Source organism: Phodopus roborovskii, unplaced genomic scaffold, assembly GCF_943737965.1.
Source record: "Phodopus roborovskii unplaced genomic scaffold, PHOROB, whole genome shotgun sequence".
Taxonomy (NCBI): Eukaryota; Metazoa; Chordata; class Mammalia; order Rodentia; family Cricetidae; genus Phodopus; species Phodopus roborovskii.
This window is the reverse complement of record NW_026126485.1, coordinates 18,043,223-18,065,843: the sequence shown is the minus strand read 5'-3', so window position 1 is coordinate 18,065,843 and position 22,621 is coordinate 18,043,223. Positions and strand designations below refer to the sequence as shown.

General features: G+C 41.2%; 1 protein-coding gene across 1 annotated transcript; it reads right to left on the bottom strand.

The window, feature by feature from the left end:
- Positions 1-10,242: 10,242 nt before the first annotated feature.
- Positions 10,243-11,181, bottom strand: LOC127229858 (olfactory receptor 10K2). Its single transcript, XM_051194909.1, has one exon. The coding sequence runs from the start codon at positions 11,179-11,181 to the stop codon at positions 10,243-10,245; it is 939 nt and encodes a 312-aa protein (XP_051050866.1).
- Positions 11,182-22,621: the final 11,440 nt, after the last annotated feature.

Below are 22,621 nucleotides of genomic sequence, written 5' to 3'. Positions count from 1 at the left end.
TTGTTCAGGTTTGTGTTTTGGGGCTGATGTCTAGACATCTGGAGTTAGGATGTTTGAGGTGTTTGTTGGTGTTGCTAGCTGATCTTTTCTTTCTGGGAGGGTGTTCATTCTCTGGTTGCTGTTGACCTCTTGGGATCATAGACAAGTGTGGTGGTTGTGGGGTTCCTGGTTGGGTGTTTCTGTGGGTTGGATGGTGGCAGAACTATGAGGAAAGTCCAAGAAGGGCTGTGGGAAGGAGCTGGTGTCGTATGGTATTTTGATCATGTTCTGATAATAAAGCTTGCTTGGAGTCAGAGGGTGAAGCTACCCACTAGCTGAACAAAATTAACCATGGATGTTTGGAGGACTTTGGACATATAGGAGACAGGAAGCTGTAAGGTGGGGCTGAGAGAGGATCTTGGCCTCTTTTGGAGGAAGGAACAGAGTCGGTAGGAGGTGACTTGTGGCCTCTCTGTTCACGGATCTCTCAGGTTCTTATCCCCATATAATCTGACTCCCAATTTTTTATTGATAAAGAATAATTAGATTAAGGCTTCAAGCTAGGGGAACCAAGAGGTAGTCACAAGGGATGTGTGATGGGAGGAGGGGCTTCTGCGAGCAGGTTGCAGTAGGTCTTAAGAGACAGGGAGAAGAGGACTAGGAACCCTGGGTCCTCACCAAGAGGTGAAGTTCCCAACGGATAGAGTTGGGTGGGGATGAGGGACCCCTGCAAGCAGGCTGCTACAGGACTAAGAATAAATCTATACAGAGTATGATGGAGCACAGGAAGGACAATCAGGATCTCCTACCTAAATACCAGCCCATTGTGGGCACTAGGGTCCCTGGTAGAAAGTATTTCTGGGTCTGGATTACCTCAATCAATTTGATCTCAAGTTTCATCCATTTATCTATTAGTTTCATGATTTCATTATTCTTTATAGCTCAGTAGTATTCCACAGTGAAGTAACTTATTTTCAATATTCATTCATTGGATGAAGGGCATTAGGGTTTTTCCCATTTTCTATAGAAAATAGAGTATGAATATGTCTGAGCAAGTATCTCTGGAGTAGGATGCTCCAGAGGTATGGTTGGGTTATATGGTAGATTTATTTATAGATTTTTGATAATTCTCCACACTGATTTTCAGAGTGGAGATCAGTTTGCAATCCCACCAACAATGAATAAGGGTTTCCTTTCCACCACACCCCATATTTCTTTGTGTAGAATATAGGTCACCCAGGCATTCTTCCATCTGCATTAGCATGTCTATTGTTCTTGTTCAGCTCATGTTTAGGCAGTCATGTTGGTGAGACTTTATGGGTGTGGCATTATTGGGAGACACAGTTTCACAGCAAACTCCCCCATACTCTGCCTTTTACAGTCGTTTTTGTCACTTCTTCTGCCTCCCTCTGAGCCTTAGATGTGGGAGCAGTTTTGTAGTTATAGCCATTAGGACTGGATACAAAATACAACTTTGTATTTTGGTTGGTTGTGGTTTTCTGTAGTAGTCTCTGCCTGTTGTAGAGAAGTTTCCTTGATGAGGAGTGAAGACTTCACTTATCTGAGAGTGAAAAGATAAATATTTAAATCATTGTTAGGGATTGTGCTGATTTAGTGTAGTGGCTGTAGGTTCTCTGGCAAGGTCCATGACTTCACTAATCCTGGGTGGTTGGCTGGTTTCTAGTACCTGGCACGTTTTCCCTTTTATGCAGTGGATTTTTTCTTATTATTATTTGGTTTTTCAAGACTGTTTCTCTGTAGCCCTTGGCTGTCCAGGAACTCACTCTGTAGACCAGGCTGTCCTTGAACTCACAGAATTCCACTTGCCTCCGCCTCCCAACTGTTGGGATTAAAGGTGTGCACCACCACTGCCTGGTGGATGTGGTTTTCTTTAGACTGTTTATATGGTGGAAATACTTTCCTTCTCTCTTGGTCATGGTGAATGGTTTTCTGTGTATGTTGCTCTAGGCTGATCTTTTATGGCATGGAGTTCACTTCTCCAGGCTCTCCTGGCTCTCATAGTTTCTGTTGAGAAGTCTGCTTTCTCTGATGGGTTTCTTTTTATGTCGTTTTTTCTTTCTTTCCTTTTCCTTGGAGAGTTCCATATACTTTCTTTGTTCTGTATACTTAGAGTGTAAGTTGTGATATGCCAAGGGGATTTTTTTTTTCTAGTTTTGTCTGTTTGGTGTGCTGTGCGCTTCTTGAATCTGTATGTTGTGTCCTGCTTTAGTTTGGGGAAAGTTTTCTCCTATGATCTTGTTGATAATTTGGCCTAGGCCACTGACTTGAAATTCTTCTCCCTCATTTATGCCTACAATTTTGAAGGTTTGGGTTTTTTTTCATGATGTCCTACAGTTCCTGTTACTTTCCCATGTTGATTTTTCTTGCATTCTTTGCATATTTCTTGTATTCTTTGCATATTTGCTCTAGATGCCCTACCTTACATTTTAATCATGATATTCTGTCTTCTGCTTAATTTATTCAGTGTGTAAGGTGTTCCTACGGGTTTTAGAGTTGAGCTGTTGGGCCTCTAAATTATATCTTCATTTTGCTTGAGGCCTTTCCAACGTTTCTATCTCCTTATTGAGCTTCATTCTTGGTTTAGATTGTCATTGTCATTTCTATCAGCCCCATGTTTGTGTTCTCTTGGGATCACTCAGGTGTTTATTCTCCGCAATCTTTTTCTCCTTAATTTTACCCAGCTCTTTTTTTTGTCTTCTTTAACTGCTGTCTTCTTTAACCTGTTGATGAAGTGTGTCACTGTTCTTTTACATTCTGTGTCTGAGGTTTGGTTCAACTAGGAAATTCTCACTATCAAACTTTTCTACAGGACTGGTAGGTTTGGAGAGAAGATGCCCAAATGACTTTTCACCTTATTGGTATTACTGCAATGAGATATGAGCATGTGGATTACTTGACAGTTTTCAGGCTGATATGGATACAGCAGGTTGAGACAGAGAAGAGGATATGAGGGTTGGTTGGGCCTAATGGTTGGAAATGGCTTATATGAGATGAAGTCAGCTTTGACGGAGGCACAGGACTCATGTACAGGATGTGCCTCCATGTCTAAGACTGGAGTATGGGAGTGAACCTGAAGGGAAGGAAGATTGGATGTGTCATGGGAGAGGCCTGCTGGATTGGGGATAGAGAGGGAGGCTCCTGGAAAAGGAAGGTTGCAGTACAGGAGGGGTGACCAGTCTAGGCCAGAACACTGGATAAGGGTCTCAGACTAGTTCTGGTGGGTTGGGGAGGTGCGGATGATCCTGGAAAATGACATCAAGATCTGGCTGGGAGCAGAGTTTGGGTGGGACCTGTGGGTGGTGGCAGGTAGCTAGTGGTTGGCTACAGGGTAGTCAGGGTATCCAGATTGGCTGGGACACTGGCTGTGGGATCTGGGGTAGATGCTGTGGGTTTGGGGATAAGGAGAGGATGGGGAGAGTTAAGGAGACTCACCAGGCTGGACTCTTAAGAAGGATGTAGGAGGTCTGGCTGGTGGAGAGGTTGGATGCAGCACAGATGGAACCTGACTGTCTCTTAAAATAGTTGTCTTTTGTAGGAGGCTCTGAAGTCCTTTGTGTACATGCCCAGGAGTGGTATATGGTCATGTGACCATTCTATTTCTAGTGTTTGGAGCTCTAAGATGGATTTCCAAAGTGTCTGCACTGGTGAACATTTCTCCCAACGGTGTGCAAGTGCTGCTTTATACTCTCATAGACCCCAGGTTGCTAATGTTTGTGTTCCCAGTGATGAGTGGTCTGATTAGGTGAGATGGCGATTAGTAGAGTTTTAGCCGGAATTTCCCTGATGACTAAAGATGCCGAACACTTTTAAAAAGTGCTTATTAGACATTTGTTTCCTTCTTTTGAGAATTTCTGTTCTTTTACATAGCTCATAATGCTGGCTAGGCTTAAGTCAACTTGATACACAAACTAAAGTCATTTGAAAGGCAGGAACTTCAATTGAGATGTCTCTATGAGACTCAGCTATAAGGCATTTTCTTAATCAGTGATTGATAAGGAAGCACCCACCCCTGGACTGGTGGCCCTGGGTTCTACAAGAAAGCAGATTGAGCAAGCCATGTGGAGTGAGCCAGTAAGCAGCACCCCTCCATGGTCTCTGCATCAGCTCCTGCCTCCAGGTTCCTCCCCTGTTGGGGTTCCTGTCCTGACTTCCGTTCACAATGAACAACAATATGGAAGTGTAAGACAAATAACCTGTTTCCTCCCCAACTTGGTTTTTGGATATGGTGTTTCATCACAACAATAGAAATCCTTAGACACTATTTTTTCAGGGTTGTTTATTTCCTGATGTTTAAATTTTGTGGACATTGTATATTTGGGATGTCTAAATCTGTCAATCTGTGGTCCTGTGATGACTTACAGTTGCTCCAGCATAAACGATTTCACTCCCTCTGAAGTGAGAGCTGTTTTATTTTTTGTGTCCACACAGCCTTACTATCCTCCTCAGAGGGATAAGCCTCTTGCACATCATCCTCCTGGGTAATTTAGGGTCCTTTCCTGACCCCATTGGGTATTTCTCATTTGTCATTTAATCAACTTGATCAACTGCCAAGCTCTTTCCCCTCCTGAGATCTTCCAGTGTTAGATCTCCAGAGTCTCTCCATTACCTACCAGTTTCTAACTTGTTTCCTCATTAAAGTGTGAGCATTGCAGCCCATCCCTTTGATTGTAAATATGTATTTCTTCCTTGTTCTTCAGAGCATCCATGCCCATACAACCATTTCCTGGTGCTGACTGTTTCAAGGCGCTGACATCTGTGGCTTTCTTAGCTGAATTACGAGTGCAACAGCCAACAACATACCAGGAAATAACATGCCATAGCCTCTTGAGTAAATATCTGAGACCTCTGTCATCCTATGGGACAGACAGAAGACTCACTCTATGACACTGTGCACAATAGAGTAGAGATGTAGAGTCAAGAGAAGTAAACACACAGCAGGCTGAAAGACCAGAGAGTGGCAGTCCATATAAAGAAAGAAATGTGAAATAATGTTTGTAGCAGATGACTATATTTCCACAATATGATGTATGTGTGTAACTGTTGCCACCCCTGCTTGTTCTAACTGAGGTGCCCTGATTTGTGGATGGCCATGGAGGGTTGGCCCATTTCTGAACAGAAACCGAGGAGGAGTGAATGGGGGAACAGATGGGAAGTGTGGGGGGGAAGGACTGGGAGGAGAGGAGGGAGGGGAAACTGAGGCCGGGATGTAAAATAAATAAGTTTAAAATAAAAAATTGGAAACAAATTAAAACACTAAAACAATAACCCATTAAGAAATAGGTCTAAGACCAGAATAGAAAATTTTCAAAGAAACAAAAACTAAAACACAAACATACAAAAACCTGTCTACAAAATATCTCAAAAAAGGGTTCATTGTATTTAGTCATTAGGGAAACGCAAATCAAAACAACTTTGAGATTTCATCCTACCACCATCAGAAGAGCAAAGATCAACAGAACAACCACAACAAATGCTGGAGTTGATGCAGGGAAAAGGGAACGATTGCTCACTGCTGGTGGGCTTGCAAACAGATGCAGCCACTCTGAAGCCAGCATGGAAAATTCTCAAGAAGCTAAGACTATGACCCAGCTACACCAGTCCTTGGTGTATGACCAAAAGCCTTGACATCCTACTCCATGGGTCCGTGCTCAAGCCATGTCCATTGCTCTGTTCCGGTAGCTAGGAAACGGAAGCAACCTAAATGACCTACAGCTGGTGGATGAATACTGAAAATACTGAGTGAGGCAAGCAAGACCTGCAAAGAGAAACGATGTTGCACGCTCTCTCTCCTCTGAGGCTTCCAGCTCCAGATCTTCAGACACAAGAACACAGCCCAGGGCAACTGCAGAACCAGGAACAGAAAACAGGACCATTGCCAGGATGGGGGAGGTGAGGAGCAATATGGGGTAGTGACAGAGGAGTTGGGGTGGATGGGGGTGGCAGGGGCTTGGGGTGCCATGGGGGGGGTGACAGGGGCTTGGGCTGCCATGGGGGTGACAGAGTATAAGTGATTGATCAGAGAGGTGAAAGGGTGGCTTTTTAGGGAGGGTGGGGAGGTAAATACAGAGAAGGATGCAGGAGGGGAAATAACAAGGATCTCTGAAAGAGCATCAAAGAGTCACACTGTGAGTGTTACAGCTCTGAAGGAAAGGTGTCCTGGCAGCCAGAAGTCAGGGGTACCCCAAAGTCACACTGCACAACAGACCTCACACAAGGCACTGGGAGGGAGACAACCAGGAGGGCGGCTGCCTCCGCTTGGGAGACAAGCAGCAGCAAACTGAACAGATACAGAGCTCATACAGAGCTTCTTGGGAAGGGGAGGAAGTTTTGAGAGTGGAGCTTTCCAGGGTGTGGATTGGTGGGATTTCATGCCCAGAGACTGGGCTTTTTACTGTGTAGGGTGGGGGCAGGGTCCTGTCATTAGGGCAGTTAGAGTGTTATGTTGGTAGAACCTGGCAGTCAGAGGTCCTTGGGGGCGTGGCCTGGCCATTCTGGTGGCTAAGAGGGGCTTACACAATTAACTGTTTACCTAAAATAGTAGAATCCAGTTGTAGAGAGGGAGGAGTGATGAGCAAAAAGGTGGAGACCATGCTGGGGAATCCCACAGAGACAACTACTTGAGCACGTGGGAGCACAGGGAACCAGACTGGGAAACCAGCATAGGACTGAACCACGCTCTCTGAACGTGGATGCCTGTTTGGGGGCCTGGCAGTCTATGGGGCCTCTGGCAGTGGAACCAGTATTTATCCCTAGTGCACGAACGGGCTTTGGGAGCCCATCCCTTTGGAGGGATACTCTCTCAGCCTGGATACACAGGGAAAGGCCTAGGGCCTGCCCCAAATGAGGTGACAGACTTTGATTGTCCCTTATTGGGGGCCTCACTCTCCCTTGAGAGTGGATGGTGGTGGCGTGGGATGGGGGTTGGTATGTGAAATGGGAGGACAGAAGGGAGAGGGAACTGGGATTGGTATGTAAAATAAGATTATTTTTTATTTAAGTAAAAAATAATAAAATGCTATAATACACATAATTCTTTGTGTAATATATAAAGTTTTCATTGACTTTTCTCATCTTGGCTGCTGGTACTCCTTTTTAAGGGCCAAATATCACCAGTTTTAGTTAGGGTTTGTATTGCTGTGATGAAACACCATGACCAAAAGGCAAGTTTGGGAGGGAAGGGTTTATTTCCAACCACTACTTTACGAAGCCAACATACTTACTTAACAGCAATATAGAGCCTTGCAGTGGTGGTGCACACCTTTAATCTGAACACTAAGGAGGCAGAGGCATGTGGATTTCTGTGAGTTCAAGGCCAGCCTGGTCTACAGAGTTTGTTCCAGGACTACACAGAGATTACACAGAGAAACAGACAAACAACCTACAATATAAAACAAAAAAACCCAACAGCAATATATAAATATTTTTCCTCATACCTACAGAGAAAAGTAGTCCTCATTCTTAATCAAGGATACTTCTCTTTGCCACAGACAGAGACAATTACAGAAAATCATAGCTATCAGTGATCATGTCAGAAGAGGTACAGTTAGCAATGGAGCTCATGGAATACAGCAACGCTGCTCTGCTGGGGGCACCCTGGAGAGGCAAAGCCCTATGAGGATGATTTCCAGAATTCTCCTTGTTTTGCTGTGCTTCCTCTTGCTTGCTGCTGCTGTGTTCTGTGTTTTGGCATGGTGTGACAACTATGTGAAAGGACCTTACTGTATATAGTATAGTATGATTGTTTCTTGGGAAAATTCCTCTCCTCAGTAGGCAATTCACTTGCAGATCATAATGGGTATGATTTTTGTAAGAGCAATGATGATTAGCTAGAGCTATGATTTAGTTAGCCCAAAGTATGTAGGTGGCTAAGACAGTAAAGATGACTAGGGAAATGGTTTAGTTTATTCTTCCAATTACTCAATACAAAAAAGACAAAAATAGTCTAAAACTCACCTTCCCCTTTGTTGGATGTGAGATTTGCAGAGGATGGAAAATAAGAACAGGGAAGTTTCATGCATTATAGACCCATGAATTCTGCCCAATTATGTCCCTACACTCAAGATTAGGCCTGAGTACCTTGGTCATGTAGCTTACAAAATTAACCATAGGCCCTGGTATGTACCCTGAAAAAACAAAGTTGTGAAAGCAAATTAAATGGCCCTATTGTGTATAAAGAAATTTGCTACATTGTAACTGCAAATAACTGCCAGCCAGTACAAAAGAAGTGGCTGAAATACACTTGGCTTGTTTATTGTTAATCATTGCTTGGGGGTGAAGATATTATGGTGGGGAAACTAATACAAAAAATGTTTAACTACTTGTGGGCTTCTAAGAAAAACATGTAACTTGGGATTATGTGATTTCTTCCTTTGTAAAGATTTTAATTTGTTTTTGGAAACTGCAGACTTGTGGTTGTGAGATAATCTTTCCTTGCATAGAATTTTTTCCCTTAGAAGATATAAAAGGGATAAAAAAAATAAGTGAAGAAAAGGAAAATGTCGGGATGATATAGAAGGAAAACACCAGGAAAGATGAGGAGGAAAACACCAGGAAAGATGAGGAGGAAAACACCAGGAAAGATGAGGAGGAAAACACCAGGAAATATGAGGAGGAAAACACCAGGAAACATGAGGAGGAAAACACCAGGAAACATGAGGAGGAAAATGGAAGAAACAGAATGGGACAACAGGGTGAAAGAAGAGAACAGAGACAGAAAGAGTAGGAGCAGAAGGAGAAGAATGAAATGAAGAATTAAGCTTGGCCCTCAGGAAAGGTCTGGTGGGTGTGTGCAGTTGTGCCGAGCAGTAGTTCACCTGCTCTGCATCTCCTCTCTAGTGACTCTGAGCTGCTGAGACCATAAACAATTGATATATTAAAGGGATTCATAGTAAGAGTTATGAATCCATTTTCTTTTCACGAGACAACTTGAAAGGCCAGAAGAATGAGGTCATTATCATGCAAAAGAAAGGAAATCACTTAGCAGCTACATAAGTTAATTGGAGTTTGCTTTAATACTCATTTTCTTCAAGCCCTATCCATATACTGTCTTAAGCTTTAAAGATAAGGAAGAAATGAAGTTGGCTGACACCCTAGCAGAGCTAGCAGAGTGGAACAAAAGGAAAGCAGGAAGAAAAAAATGAATTAGAAACCTTTATTCACAAGCTGACCCCAGAAAGAAACATGAACAGACATCTGTATCACAGAGCTCCACGTGTTTTCCAGTCCTTCATAAAGAGGTAAACAAGATGGCCTTCTCTGGTTCAGGTCCTAACCCTCTGTGGACCCCTGACTCACATGAAGAACAGACACTCATGACTCTGCCAGAGCTTTCCACTTGGTGAATGTTGAGTAAAACAGGTTTTTAACTTTGATTTGTCCCAGAGCATAAACATTAGAAAAGAAAGTCTTATTCACTAGATACTTTGACTGGTAGTTGTCCAATTACCTCATTAAAGTTGTAATTTAATTATATTGGAATAACACAATTCAGAAATTACTCAGAAAGAGCACAGCCTAGAAATAAAGCGCTTCCCAGTGCATCAGACAGGGTTCCCTGGGGGACAGAGTCACTGGAGTGGTCCACACAGGAGGGACTGACTACATAGTTCAGTAATGGCTGTGTGCATATTGCAGAGGCTGACAGCATTAGAGGTGCTCATTCCATGAGACTGATTTCTCAGCAGTCAAAAAGTGTGTGCTAAAGGCCTGGAAGGTCCCTGGAGATCCACTTGTCCTCTGTCTGTGTTGGGATTCTAAAGCAACCATCAAGGGTGGCAGCAGCAGCAGCCACAGCAACAACACATATAACAGACATAGATGTACTATGGGGAAGCAGGCAGGCAAGCAACACCTCTTTACATCTGGGCTACGTGCTGAAAGGTTCTGCTCACTCTGAGGGAGGGTCTCCCCTCAGCTAATCCCTTCTGGAAATGTGTTCACACATCTGCCCAGAAGTATGTGTCTTAGCTGACTCTAGCTCCTGTTTGAATCGCCAGTTGAGATCAGCCGCAACACTGGCCTCCTAAAACAGAAATGGTTTCATGTAATATTCTCCAGTGGCCAATATTTCATGTCATGAAGGCAAGAAACTGTGTGTTTCTGAATTTTATATCGGAAGTGAGGGGAAATATTCTCTTATTTGTGAACACGATGCTCAACTGCTTATTTATTTCCACATAGAGAATTTCCCTCTGTGTGCATTATTTTTAGTTATTTGAAAAAAAGTCAGGATACAGATTAGCATTATCTTAGGGTAACTGTTCTTCCTATAACTCTATGAAGAGCTGATTTGAACTCTTTGTTTCTTAAGCTGTAGACAACTGGGTTGAACAACGGAGTCAGGATAGTGTAGGATACTGATATCAGAGCATCCTGGCTTGAAGAGTAGTTGGACTTAGGCCTTAGGTAGATAAAAGAGGCGCATCCATAGTGGACTACGACAACAATGAGGTGAGAAGCACAGGTGGAAAATGCTTTGTACCTGCCCAATGTGGAAGGAAACTGGAGGATGGCGGAAATGATGTGAATGTATGACGTCAAGATCAGCAGCAGAGGGATAACTAGGACCAACGCACAGAGCAGGAAGATGGTGATCTGAGTGAAGTGGGTGTGGTGGCATGCCAGCTTGAGAACAGGGGAGATGTCACAGAAAAAGTGACGGAGCTGGTTGGAAGTCTGGAAGGGCAGGTGAAACACCAAGGATGTGATAATCTGTGCCACAGTGAAGCCACAGACACAGGCAGCCACTACTAGCCCTACACACACCTTGTGTCCCATGAGCACTGTGTATCGCAGAGGGTGGCAAATGGCCACGTAGCGATCATAACCCATGGCTGCCAGCAGGAAGGAGTGGGAACAACCAAGGAAGAGGAAGGTGAACATTTGGATGGCACAGCCGAGGAACGAGATGCTCTTCTTCCGAGCCAGCAAGTCAACCAGCATCTTGGGCACAATGACAAAGGTGTAGCAGGTCTCGGAACAGGAGAGGACAGAAAGGAAGAAGTACATGGGGGTATGAAGGGCCCTGTCTAGCACAATGGTGGAGATAATCACAGCATTGGTGCTCAGAGTAAACAAATAGAGGAGCAGGAAGACGATGAAGAGCAGCAGCTGCAGCTCGGCCAGAGATGAGAAGCCAAGGAAGACAAACTCCTTCACCACAGTCTCGTTTATACACTCCATGAAGGACCTATCATCAGGGTTCAGTGCCAGGCAGGGAGGGGGGGGGAATGTCCTTACACGTTAGCAGAAGCACAGAAACTGACAGGGGCACTGCCTGTGCTTCCAGGTTTTATTCGAAGCTCGCCATTCCTCCTTCTTCCTGTTGTTCCATGCATTGCAAGCTGGAAATCACGCTGTGGTCCATGAGAACTCTCTTCACAGTAGTTCTGGTAACCCAGCCCCAGGGTTCTTAAGTTTTGGGCCGAATTGTACTTTTATCTTCATCCTGTTGGTAAGGCTCGTGTTTGGATCCTTGGCCATGGTAGCTCTCATCCACCTGGCAGACTTGCATCCAAACTCTCTCAAAGAAATCTTTCTACAGCTATAAAATAAGCTCCTGGAATCTCCGTGCTGGTCTATTGTTCATGTAATGCTCGCTGGTTTTTTATTCCGTGCACATCTAAACTCCTACTCCCGATACTAATTTTTCCATAACACATACCTACATACTCCCTATTTTGTTTGCCTTATTAATTTATAGTAGAAGCCATAAATTCTGCCATCGCATGCTTTTGTCATAGTGATCCTTTCTTCTGTATTTTTATTCTGCTCCAAAGTCAAATTCTGGCATGGATTTTCCTCCTTCTCTCTGTTTATCCATTCCAAGAGAGGATGTTCTATCCACACTTCAGTCCTTGTCTGACCTTTTCTCCTTCAGAGAGAACCACAGTCTTTTTAGAGGGTTCTGGCCAAACTCTACACTTCTCCCTGATTCTCCGAGTCACTCCATGACTGTGTTTCATATAAGTCTTCACCACATTGTCCTCCTGTGGCAGATTAATCTTCTTGTATATAAGATAATACAAGTATAAAATAAAAATATAACATAAAAGCACTACAATATCGCTACCCTCATAAAGATTTTACTCATGGCTACTGCATAGCTCAAACTCCTTACACATTTCAAAGTGTTTAATTTGAAAAGGCAAAACCTCTGCTGGCCACGCTGTTCTGAACATGTGTATCCCACAAGACAGCAAAGAGGGATGTGCATCCTTGCTCTATTATATGTTTAAGTTAGCTCATTCATATTTTTATTCATAGGTGCTTTGTAGTTAGGCTTCATTCAAATCACACATTCAGGAAAACTGGTTAATTTCTGATAAAAGGAATTGTTTCTTCCTTAGAACGCATGTAAAGAATTGAATGAAAAACTTAACATGGCATTCCCTTGATTTTGAAATACTGTATTGCATTGTTTTCATAGCTTTCTTCAATACATTAGTATCCTTGAGACAAAGATGTGAATTTGACAAATATTGAACCCTATTTTCCTGTGTGTCTAGGACCACATTATGCACTTAACAGCTTCTTATAAGTCATTGTTAACTATCTGCAAGGCTAAACTGTTGCCAGTGGCCTCAGGTCTGGATGGGCTCCTATAAGAACCTAGAGTCACAGCGTCCTCAGGGTTATTTCTTCTTGGGCACGACGATTGCTTACTTCATTATATTTTAAGGATTTCTTTGCCACATGGCCTAGATGTTACCCATGCAAACCTTAAAGACAAATTTAGTTTAAAAATTAGGAAAGCTGGGCAGTGGTGGCACATGCCTTTAATACCAGCACTTGAGAGATAGAGTTTGAGGTCAGTCTGGTCTACAAAGCAATTTCCAGGACAGCTAGGGCTATACAGAAAACCTGGTCTCAAAAACAAACAAACAAACAACAAAAACCTCAACAACCAAAAATCAAAAACCAACCAAACAAAAAATCCCTACAAATAAAAATTAGGGAAAAGAGGGGCTGGAGAGATGGCTCATGGTTAAGAGCACTGGCTGCTCTTCCAGAGGACCTGGGTTCAATTCCCAGCATTCAGACCGCAGCTTGCAAATGTCTGCAATCCAGATCAAAGTGATTTGACACCCTCATACAGACATAAATGCAGGCAAAGCACCAATGCACATAAAATTAAAAAAAAAATAAAAGTAAAATCATCTTAAAAATGAGGAAAAGAACCGAAGAGAATCTGGGCTTGGAATTGTGTTGTCTAGAGTTATTCTAAGCTTGAGTGCACTTGCTGTTCTCTAGATCATAGGAATCTAAGGAAGTGAGAAAGGTATACAAATATGTCATTGTGTGTATCACATTTAAAAACAATTAGAATCATTACTTTAACTAATATTAATAATAAAAAGGTTGGCAATATTGCCTACCTTAGGAGGGATATCAATCAAAGCCATCAAATAGTAACAGGAAATACCTAGCTGTGTGATTACAATAATTTTTTTTAGGCACTAGATGTGCAGTAGTAATAAATACATAAACAGGTTCAAGGCTAGACATCTGTTTGCTTAGGGTGGAAAGGTAAGACACACTCAGTAGAAGAGATCATTGTTAAAGTTGTGATGATTGAAACATAGATACATGTTGAAGCACTGGTTACTTCTTGGAAAACAATGTTTTCAACTTATCTCAGATTCTTTTCTTTGTTATATGACCAAGGCACTTTGGGAACAAAATTCATGAAACTGGGCACTTTTTAGTATTTATAATTTTAATCCAAGCAGACAAATAATTCTAGTGAACACCATGGCTTCCCCTTGCTTCCAGAGGAGAGCTATCTTGCTTCTGGTACATTTTGTTATGTATTTGTTCTTAGCCTTCCTCAGGCCTGGGAAGGGACAGACATCCTTTACTTCCCCCCACTTATTCTTCTGGTTATTTGCCCAAAGCCTCACATAAAGCATTTACTGACTGATAGTCTGGTAAAACTAGTCTCAATTCTAAGTCCAGTTTTTAAATTCTTGGCCTGCTTGTGATTTCTGCATGTCCTCATGTGAAGTTAGATAACATTCAGGCAGATATTGGCTTTACTTTTGATGCTGACCTGTTGGATGTAAATTCTGTAACTGATTTTTTTTTTTTTTTTTTTTACTGTTCTGGTGAAGTGAGCAATTACTGCTTCTGAAGGCTATTAGGGGTTAATAGAGATCACAACACACACACACACACACACACACACACACACACGAAGCTAGTTCTATAAACAGAAAGTAAATAAGTGTGGGTGAGTGATGTGGCACACACCTGCAATCCAAACACGTGGTGTGGTGGATAGGCAGAGGCAGGAGGATCACTACAAGTTCACAGCCATAGGGAGCACCACAGAAGCTCAGCACAGGCGCACCATAGTGAGACCCTGCCTCCCACACAGGCCATGCTAGCTGAAGGTGTGTTTGCTTCCCAGGTATCCCTGCTCTGCATTGTGACAAGGCAAGTGCTCCCTCCAGCCACCAACATTCTTTATCTGCTCAGAGCCACACATGCAGGTTTTCTACATGTGGTAGACAGCAAAGGAGGTGTCCAGGTTTTCTACTTGGAGGAAGGAGATGGAGATAAACACTGAAGATCAAAACATAGATGATCTTGAACATACATACACATCAAGTTAGAGGATTCTCATTAAGAGTGGCTTATAATCCTTGAACACATATATGATAAATTATGTGTCTTTTTATGTGTTTACTTCAATAGTGTGTGGAGCTTTTAAAGACGGGGAAAATTGCTTAATAATTATAATAGTTTATCATCACCTCACCTATCATGTCATATTATAGATATAAATATTAATTAAATTTATGTTCCTTTCTCAGATAAGAGAGTACAGCTATAAACATTGTGAGATAGAGCATTATAAGAATTTAAAAAGACATTTCAAGACAAAATTCCCTGAAATATCTTGAGAATACAGTAATTAATTTCAAAATTAGCAGTAAGCATGTAGACATTTTGATTGAGCTATTTAGCTATTTCCTTGTTAACTGGCCATTGGAAATTTAAAAGAACTCTAATGTGTTGCTGTGTACACATGGAAATAGCACATTTACTAAAGAGAAATAGATTGAGATAGGCCTGTAAGACAAGAGGCAACTTTCTCCCCAAATTTTTTCTATTTCCTTACAATAAACTTCATGGTGAGGTTGTAAAATCACAGCAAGCATCAATACTGTATTTTAGGAAATTCTAACAGTATTATATACATCATAAAAACAAAGCTATGTGAAATGGTACATATTAATTATCTGTATTGATTACTTTGCAAGTATCTTCAAGCTATTATTTTTGTACATAATAAATATAATTTGAGCTTTCAGCTCACAAAATAAATAAATAAATAAAGCAGGCGATGTGGCACACTCCTGTGATCACAACACTGGGGAGGCAGAATGTTAACTACAAGTTCAAAGCCATCCAGAGCTATGTAGTGAGACCATGTCTCAACAAAAAAAGAAAAAGATAGATAGACTAGCAAACAAGTAAACAGCAACAACAACCAAACCTCAAAATATGAGTCCAATCAAATCTCTGGCAAATATCACCCCAAGGCTATCAGTTGATCAATATTATTTGTGATGTTTCCAGAAAGAAAAATTATAGAACTCAATTTTACTGTCACTTTCTCTTCCTTCCTTCCTTCCTTCCTTTCTTCATTCCTTCCTCTCTTCCTCCCTCTCTCCCTCTCTCCCTCCCTCCCTCCCTCCCTCTCTTCCTCCCTTCCCTTCTTTTTTCTTGTTTTTTGTTTGTTTGGTTTTTGAGACAGGGTTTCTCTGAATAGTCCTGGCTGTCCTGGAACTTGAGCTGTAGACCGGGTTGACTTTGAACTCACAGAGATCAACCTCCCTCCTGAGTGCTGGGATTAAAGGCCCTGGCCACCATCACTCAGTGTCATTTTCTTAACCAGGATTTGTATCTGTCTTGTAGCAATGAAACAGAATTGGTGTTTATTATGTAATCTCACTTGGTCCCTCACAACAGCCATGCACATCCAATATTTCCACATACAGATGAGAACTTGGAGAACCATCCAGGTTCACTCTCAAAGCTAATGGAGCCAGGGTTAGACTATGCTGTATTTTGTGTGAGTGGCGCCATGGGGGAGGGGCCAGGTATTCCTTCACTCTCCTCCATTGTATTTAAAGGAAAAGGCACCCGTGCAATCTGTCGAGATATCATCTCATCCATTTTACCTTGAAAGTTAATGCATGCTGGAGCTGGGACTAGGGTCCAAACAAATTTTGGCAGATGTCCTTATCTGTAAATCTCCATCCAGAGGGACAGTGAAAGGGTACTGCCTTCTTGTCTTGACAAAATACCAGCATGGAGAGGGGAGGTGGGCACAAGTCGCACCTCTAGCCAAGGAGGTATTGAATTAATACCTTTTGGGAGTGAAGGGTCAGTTTTAAGAATGAGGCCTGTGGTGGCTTGACCGTCCCCCAGTGAGGGTCACACATCCAAGAGTATTTGGGCAGCATAAATTGGAATTGATAGGTTAAAAAGTGGCATAGTTGGGTGGGTTGGGAAGAGGAGTTAGATCTGGGGACAGTGAGGTAAAAGGTGAACACAATATGTTGTATGAAATTCTCAAAGAACTGATAAAAATGAGAAAGGTCAGGGTAGGAGAGCTGACAGCTTGGAGAGTAACTTGCACATTGCCTTTTGCATTTCTGTTGGTATGAGAAGAAAACCGACAGGGTAAGCTTGATGGTTAATCTTCACAGCCTCCCCGCCTAATCCTCTTCACTTACCCAGAGGCTCTCTAGGAAGTCAGCATTGTAAATGTCACAGCTGTGAACGATCTTAAGGATCTAGCCCAGAAGACTTGGCTGATAGACAGAGAACTGGAAGGTAGTAAGGCCAGGAAGCAAAGTGAAGGCATTGGCAACAGCTCTGTGCTTGGGGGAGTGTTACCCATCAGTATGGAGATAGCGCTTTTTACACACCAGTTTCTCTTGTGTTTTATAGTTGTCTCCCTGTTCTCTATGTGTTTCTGCCACTGTTCTTGACTGTTTGTAGTTTTGAATCTCCAGAATGCAGGATTTCCTTACACCCTTCAGCTGCAATTATTTGTACATTTACTGAATTATCAACTCAGTGTTAAGTATTGTGATTTTTTTTTCTAACTCTTACTTAGCACCTCTTAGTTTTAGTTCATTATTTAACTTTTACGGTTAAAATGCTATTGAGTGACTTGCTGAATTAAATCAGAATTGAATGAAGAGATCTATGTAAGTTTAGGCAGAGCAACAATTAAGTTAATTTAGAACAGTTATGAAATGTAAACATATAGCTTTGTAGATATTCACTTTAAGCTTAGCTATTCCTGACTGATGTTGTTTGGAACCTGTGACCTTAAGTGTGGCTTTCCTTTTTTGTTATTGGCAGGGCTCTAGGTTGGGCCCATCAGCCTTCTCTGTTACTTACCTGAGTTATGAAAACCTATGTGCTGTTGGAGGTAAGTGTTTCCTCTTGCTTCCCAGTGCTAATAATATCAGTTGAAGGTAGACATCTGCTTTCCATGGACAAGCTCCTCTTTCCTTTTTCTATTTTCAAGAAAGGCCAGAGACACAGAGACAACAGGATAGAGACCACACTAAACTGCTAGAAGGAGAGAACCGCTGAAATGAGCTAAAGTCTGTGTACACTCAGAGTCAGACATGGAATCGTGGTCTAGAGTCTGTGACCCAGACCAAAATCAAACGTAATCAACCTTCTTATGCCCTTTTATATTAATTAACCAACTAGCACAGGCACGGCTAATAGTGACCATAAAGTAGTTACTTTTTTTTTTTTTTTTTTTTTTTTTTGGTAGTACAAGGTCTTCAATGGGTCTCCTGATGCCAAAGTCATTACCATGGAGATGCTGCACTGGGTTTAATTAACACTTGGTTGATTGTAGAAAATAGACACAAGTCACCAAACACTAAGTTGCTCAAAATTGGGCCCAGGCATTAGGGCTCAGGGCACAGAGTCCTCTGAGCTACTCTCAGATGCAACAGTTTTAGAAAATGCAATCAATTTAGTTTGCTGCGTGTAAAACCACAGAAGATTTATGCATATAACAACCATTCCAACCTCCAAGTTAATGTTGTTGCTCTGCTTCTTCAGACATAAAATAATTGTGTGTCCTTATATACAGGAAACACTGAATATGTGCTGAGTGCTAGGAAAGTAAGTGATTACAGGTGGCGATAGTCATCTCAATGAGATAAGCATCCCTAGTCTAGGCATCTACACACTGCCTTGTTGGGTCTGACTCAGGACTCTAACTCCATGCCACCCTTGTCTACTCCAAACCTCCAGGCCCAGACTCAGGTGGAGTCACATTTGCAAGCTCTCTCCTCTCAGTTCTGTCTCTCACAGAGCCCAGCTACATGTTCAGTCCCACTTAGGATTCTAGTTCAGGATTGTCATTCATCCATGTCTCCCCTCCAAGCCCAGACAGGAGTGGCATTGTGGGCTCTCTTGCCCCAGGCCCAGGCTGGATCCAGATCTGTGTGCTCTTTGGCTGAGTTTGACCAAAGTCCTTGGACTTCTGCTGCCTTCCAGTTTTCCCTTATATCCATTTACCACCTTTGGATCTCATAGTCTTTCTGCCTCCTCTTCTATAACGATCCCTGAACCTTTAGGAGTACGATATATATGTTCCATTTAGGGCTGAATGTTCTATAGTTTCCTGTTCATGGCCAGCTGTGGGTCCCTATGCTAGCTATCATCTACTGCAAACAAAAGTTCTTATGATGAGCACAGAGATGTGCTTGAATCTAGGGATGAAATGATAATGCATGAGGTTTAATATTTATGTCCATTTAGCAGAATAATAGTAGTATGTGCATGGATAGAGCTATTCTAAGGTACTTGTATAGTAGTTTCCAAATGACTTTTTTGAAAAATCTTTAATGTTACTTAACCCTTTCAGTTCCCCTCTTCTACCCCGTCCTCTCCTCTTGCACACTAGTTTTCCCTTCCTGTTCCACAATTCCCTTTTAACTCTTTTAAACCAGTACATTCTCTCCTCCCTTGAAAGACCCTTACCATGGCCACTTTGTGATTTCCTGACCTCTATGGGTATTTCAAATCCAATAGTGTATAGCTAAAGAGTCAAAGCCCACACCACAAATGAGAAAAGGCATGCTGTTTCTGTCTTTTTTGGGTCTTGGCTACCTCACTTGGGGTGAATGTTTCTAGCTCCATCCATTTTCCTATGAATTTCACACTTTCATTTTTCTTAATAGCTGAGTAATTGTATAAATGACATTTTCATGATCCATTCATTAGTTAATGGAAATCTATCCTATTTTAATTTCCTAGCTATTGTAAACAAAGCAACAATGATATGGATGAGCATATTTCATACTTTCTAATCTGTCCAATTTAGGGTATCAGGTCTTATGTTGAGGTTCTTGATTTGTTTGGAGTTGACTTTTGTGCTGGGTGAGAGATGAGAATTAAGTTTCATTCTTCTTCATGTAGCTGTTCAGTTTGATCAGTACCCATTTTTAATGATGCTATCTTTTCTCTAATGTGGATTGTTAGCTTCTTGTAAAAAAAAAAGTAGCTGTAGAAGTCTGGGTTTATATGAGGTCATTCAGTTGCATTCTGTTGGTCCCTGAGTATATTTTTATGCCAGTACCATCAGATTTACATTTATAGTTCTGTAATATAGCTTGAAATCTGGAATAGTAATACCTCCATCAAAACTATTCATGCTTTTCAGAATTGTTTTGTAGCTGGGTAGTGGTAGCCCAGTGCTCTGGAGGCAGAGACAGGCACTCTGAGTTCAAGGCTGGTCTGGTCTACAGAGCAAGTTCCAGGACAGCCAGGGCTACACAGAAACCCTGTCTCAAAGCAAAAAATTGTTTTGTCTGTCCTAGATTTTTTTTGTGTTTCTATATGAAATTAAGATTGTCTCTCTGTTGAAACTGATTACCAAAATAAAGCTTAAAGTTTTTGTCAAACCATGAACAGATAAAATAGATTTGACATATTGAATTTTGTTTTAGAGTGGGTGATTTAAAAGTGATGTTATTTAAGTGCTAAAAGAAAAGGGTTTAGACTTTGAATTTGAGTCAAACAACCACTTTGGCAAATAAACATGATAAAAATACTTAATAAAATACTGGCACATTGAATCCAAGAAAGCATAAGAGAAATCATCCACCATGACCAAGCAGGCTTCATTTCAGGGATGCAGGGATGGTTCAACATATGAAAATCTATCAGTGTAATCCACCATATAAACAAACTGAAAAAGAAAAACCACCTCAATAGATGTTGAAAAGGCCTTTCATTATAAAGGTCTTGGATAGATCAGGGATAACAGGAACATACCTAAACATAATAAAAGCAATATACAGTAAACCAACAGCCAACAACAAACTGAATGGAGAGAAGCTTAAGGCGATTCCTCTAAAATCAGAAACAAGACAAGGTTGCCCACTCTCTCCATATCTCTTCAATATTGTACTTGAAGTTCTAGCTAAAGCAGTAAGACAAAAAAAAAAAAAAAAAACAAAAAACAAAAAACAAACAAACAAACAAACAAAAAAAAAAAGGGATCCAAATTGAAAAGGAAGAAGTCAAAGATGATATGATAGTTTATATAAGCAACCCAAAAAAACTCTACCAGGGAACTCCTACAGCTGATAAACATATTCAGCAAACTAGCAGGATACATCATTAACCAAAAAAATCAGTAGCCCTACTATATATAGAGGATAAAGGGGATGAGAAAGAAATCAGAAAACAACACCCTTTACAATAGCCACAAACAACATAAAGTATCTTGGGGGTAATGCTTACCAAACAAGAGAAAAGACCTATATAATAAGAACTTTGTGTCTTTAAAGAAAGAAATTAAAGAAGATACCAGAAAATGGAAAGATATCCATTCTCTTGGAAAGGTAGAGTAAATATAGTAAAAATGGCAATCTTGCCAAAAGCAATCTACAGATTCAATGCAATCCCCATCAAAATCCCAGCACAATTCTTCACAGACATTGAAAGGATAATACTCACCTTTATATGGAAAAACAAAAGACACAGGATAGCCAAAGCAACCCTGTACAATAAAGTACTGCTTTCAAAGTGTCTCATAAGTTTGGGTATGTTGTGTCTTTATTCTCATTGAATTCTAGGAAATCTTTAATTTCTTTCATTATTTTTTTCTTGACCCTGGAATGGTGCAATTGTGCATTGTTCAGTTTCCATGAGTTTGTAGGGTTTCTGCAATTTGTGTTGTTGAATTCCAATTTAAAGCATGGTGGTCTGATAAGATACAGGGGTCTATTCCAATTTTTTTGTATCTGTTGAGGTTTGTTATGTTGCCTAGTATGTGATCAATTTTAGAGAAGGTTCCACGTGGAGCTCAGAAGAAGGTATATTCTTTTGGGTTTGGATGGAATGGTCTATAGATGTCTTTAAATCCAATTTGGACATAACTTCTGTTAGTTCTTTCGTTTCTTTGTTAAGTTTCTGTCTGGTTGTCCTGTCTAGTGGTGAGACTGGGGTGTTGAAGTCTCTCACTATGAGTATGTGAAGGTTTTATGTGAGCTTTGAGTTTTAGTAGCATTTCTTTTATGAGTGTGGGTGCCCTTGTATTTGAGGCATAGATATTCAGAATTGAGACTTGATGCATTTTTCCTGTGATGAATATGACATGACCTTCTTCATCTCTTTTAATTTATTTTGGTTTGAAGTCTAACTTGTTAGAAATTAGGATAGCTACACCTGCTTGCTTTTTGGGCCCATTTGATTGGAAGATCTTTTCCCAACTCTTTACCCTGAGGTAATGTCTGTCTTTGAAGCTTAGATGTGTTTCTTGTATGCAGCAGAAGGATGGATTCTGTCTTTGTATCCATTCTGTTAGCCTGTGTCTTTTTTTATAGGTGAGTTAGGGCCATTAATGTTGAGGGAAAGTAAGGATCATTGATTATTGTTTTAGATTTGTTGTTGGTGGTGGTATTGTGAATACATTTGCCCTGCTTTTTCTTCTGTGTTCTGGTGAAATGGGAATATCTAATGCCTATGTCCTTGTGAGTGTAGTTAACTTCCTTGGGTTGGAGTTTTCCTTCCAGAACTTTCTGTAGGGATGGATTTGTGGATATGTACTGTAAAAATCTGGCTTTGTCATTGAATATCTTGTTTCCTCCATCTATAGTGATTAAGAGTTTTTCTGGGTATAGTAGCCTTGGCTGGCCTCCATGGACTATTAATATTTGTAGGACATCTATCCAGGGCCTTCTGGCCTTGAGAGTTTTCATGGAGAAGTCAGGTGTAATTTTGATAGGTATCTATCTGGCCTTTTTTCTTTGGTGCTCTTAATATTCTTTCTTTATTCTGTATGTTAGGTGTTTTGATTATTATATGGCGAGGGGACTTTTTTCTTTGGTCCAGTCTATTTGGTGTTCTGTATGTTTCTTGTACTTTCATAGGCATGTCTTTCGTCAGATTGGGAAAGTTTTCTTCAATGATTTTGTTGAATATGTTTTCTGTACCTTTGAGCTGGGCTTCTTTGCTTTCTTCTATGCCCATTATTCTTAGGTTTATCTTTTCATGGTGTCCCACATTTCCTGGATGTTTTGTGTTAAGGATTTGTTGGATTTAAGATTTTCTTTGGTCC

Coding starts and splice junctions, on each gene's coding strand:
- LOC127229858 (XM_051194909.1), bottom strand. CDS start 11,181: ATGGAGTGTATAAACGAGACTGTGGTGAAGGAGTTTGTCTTCCTTGGC.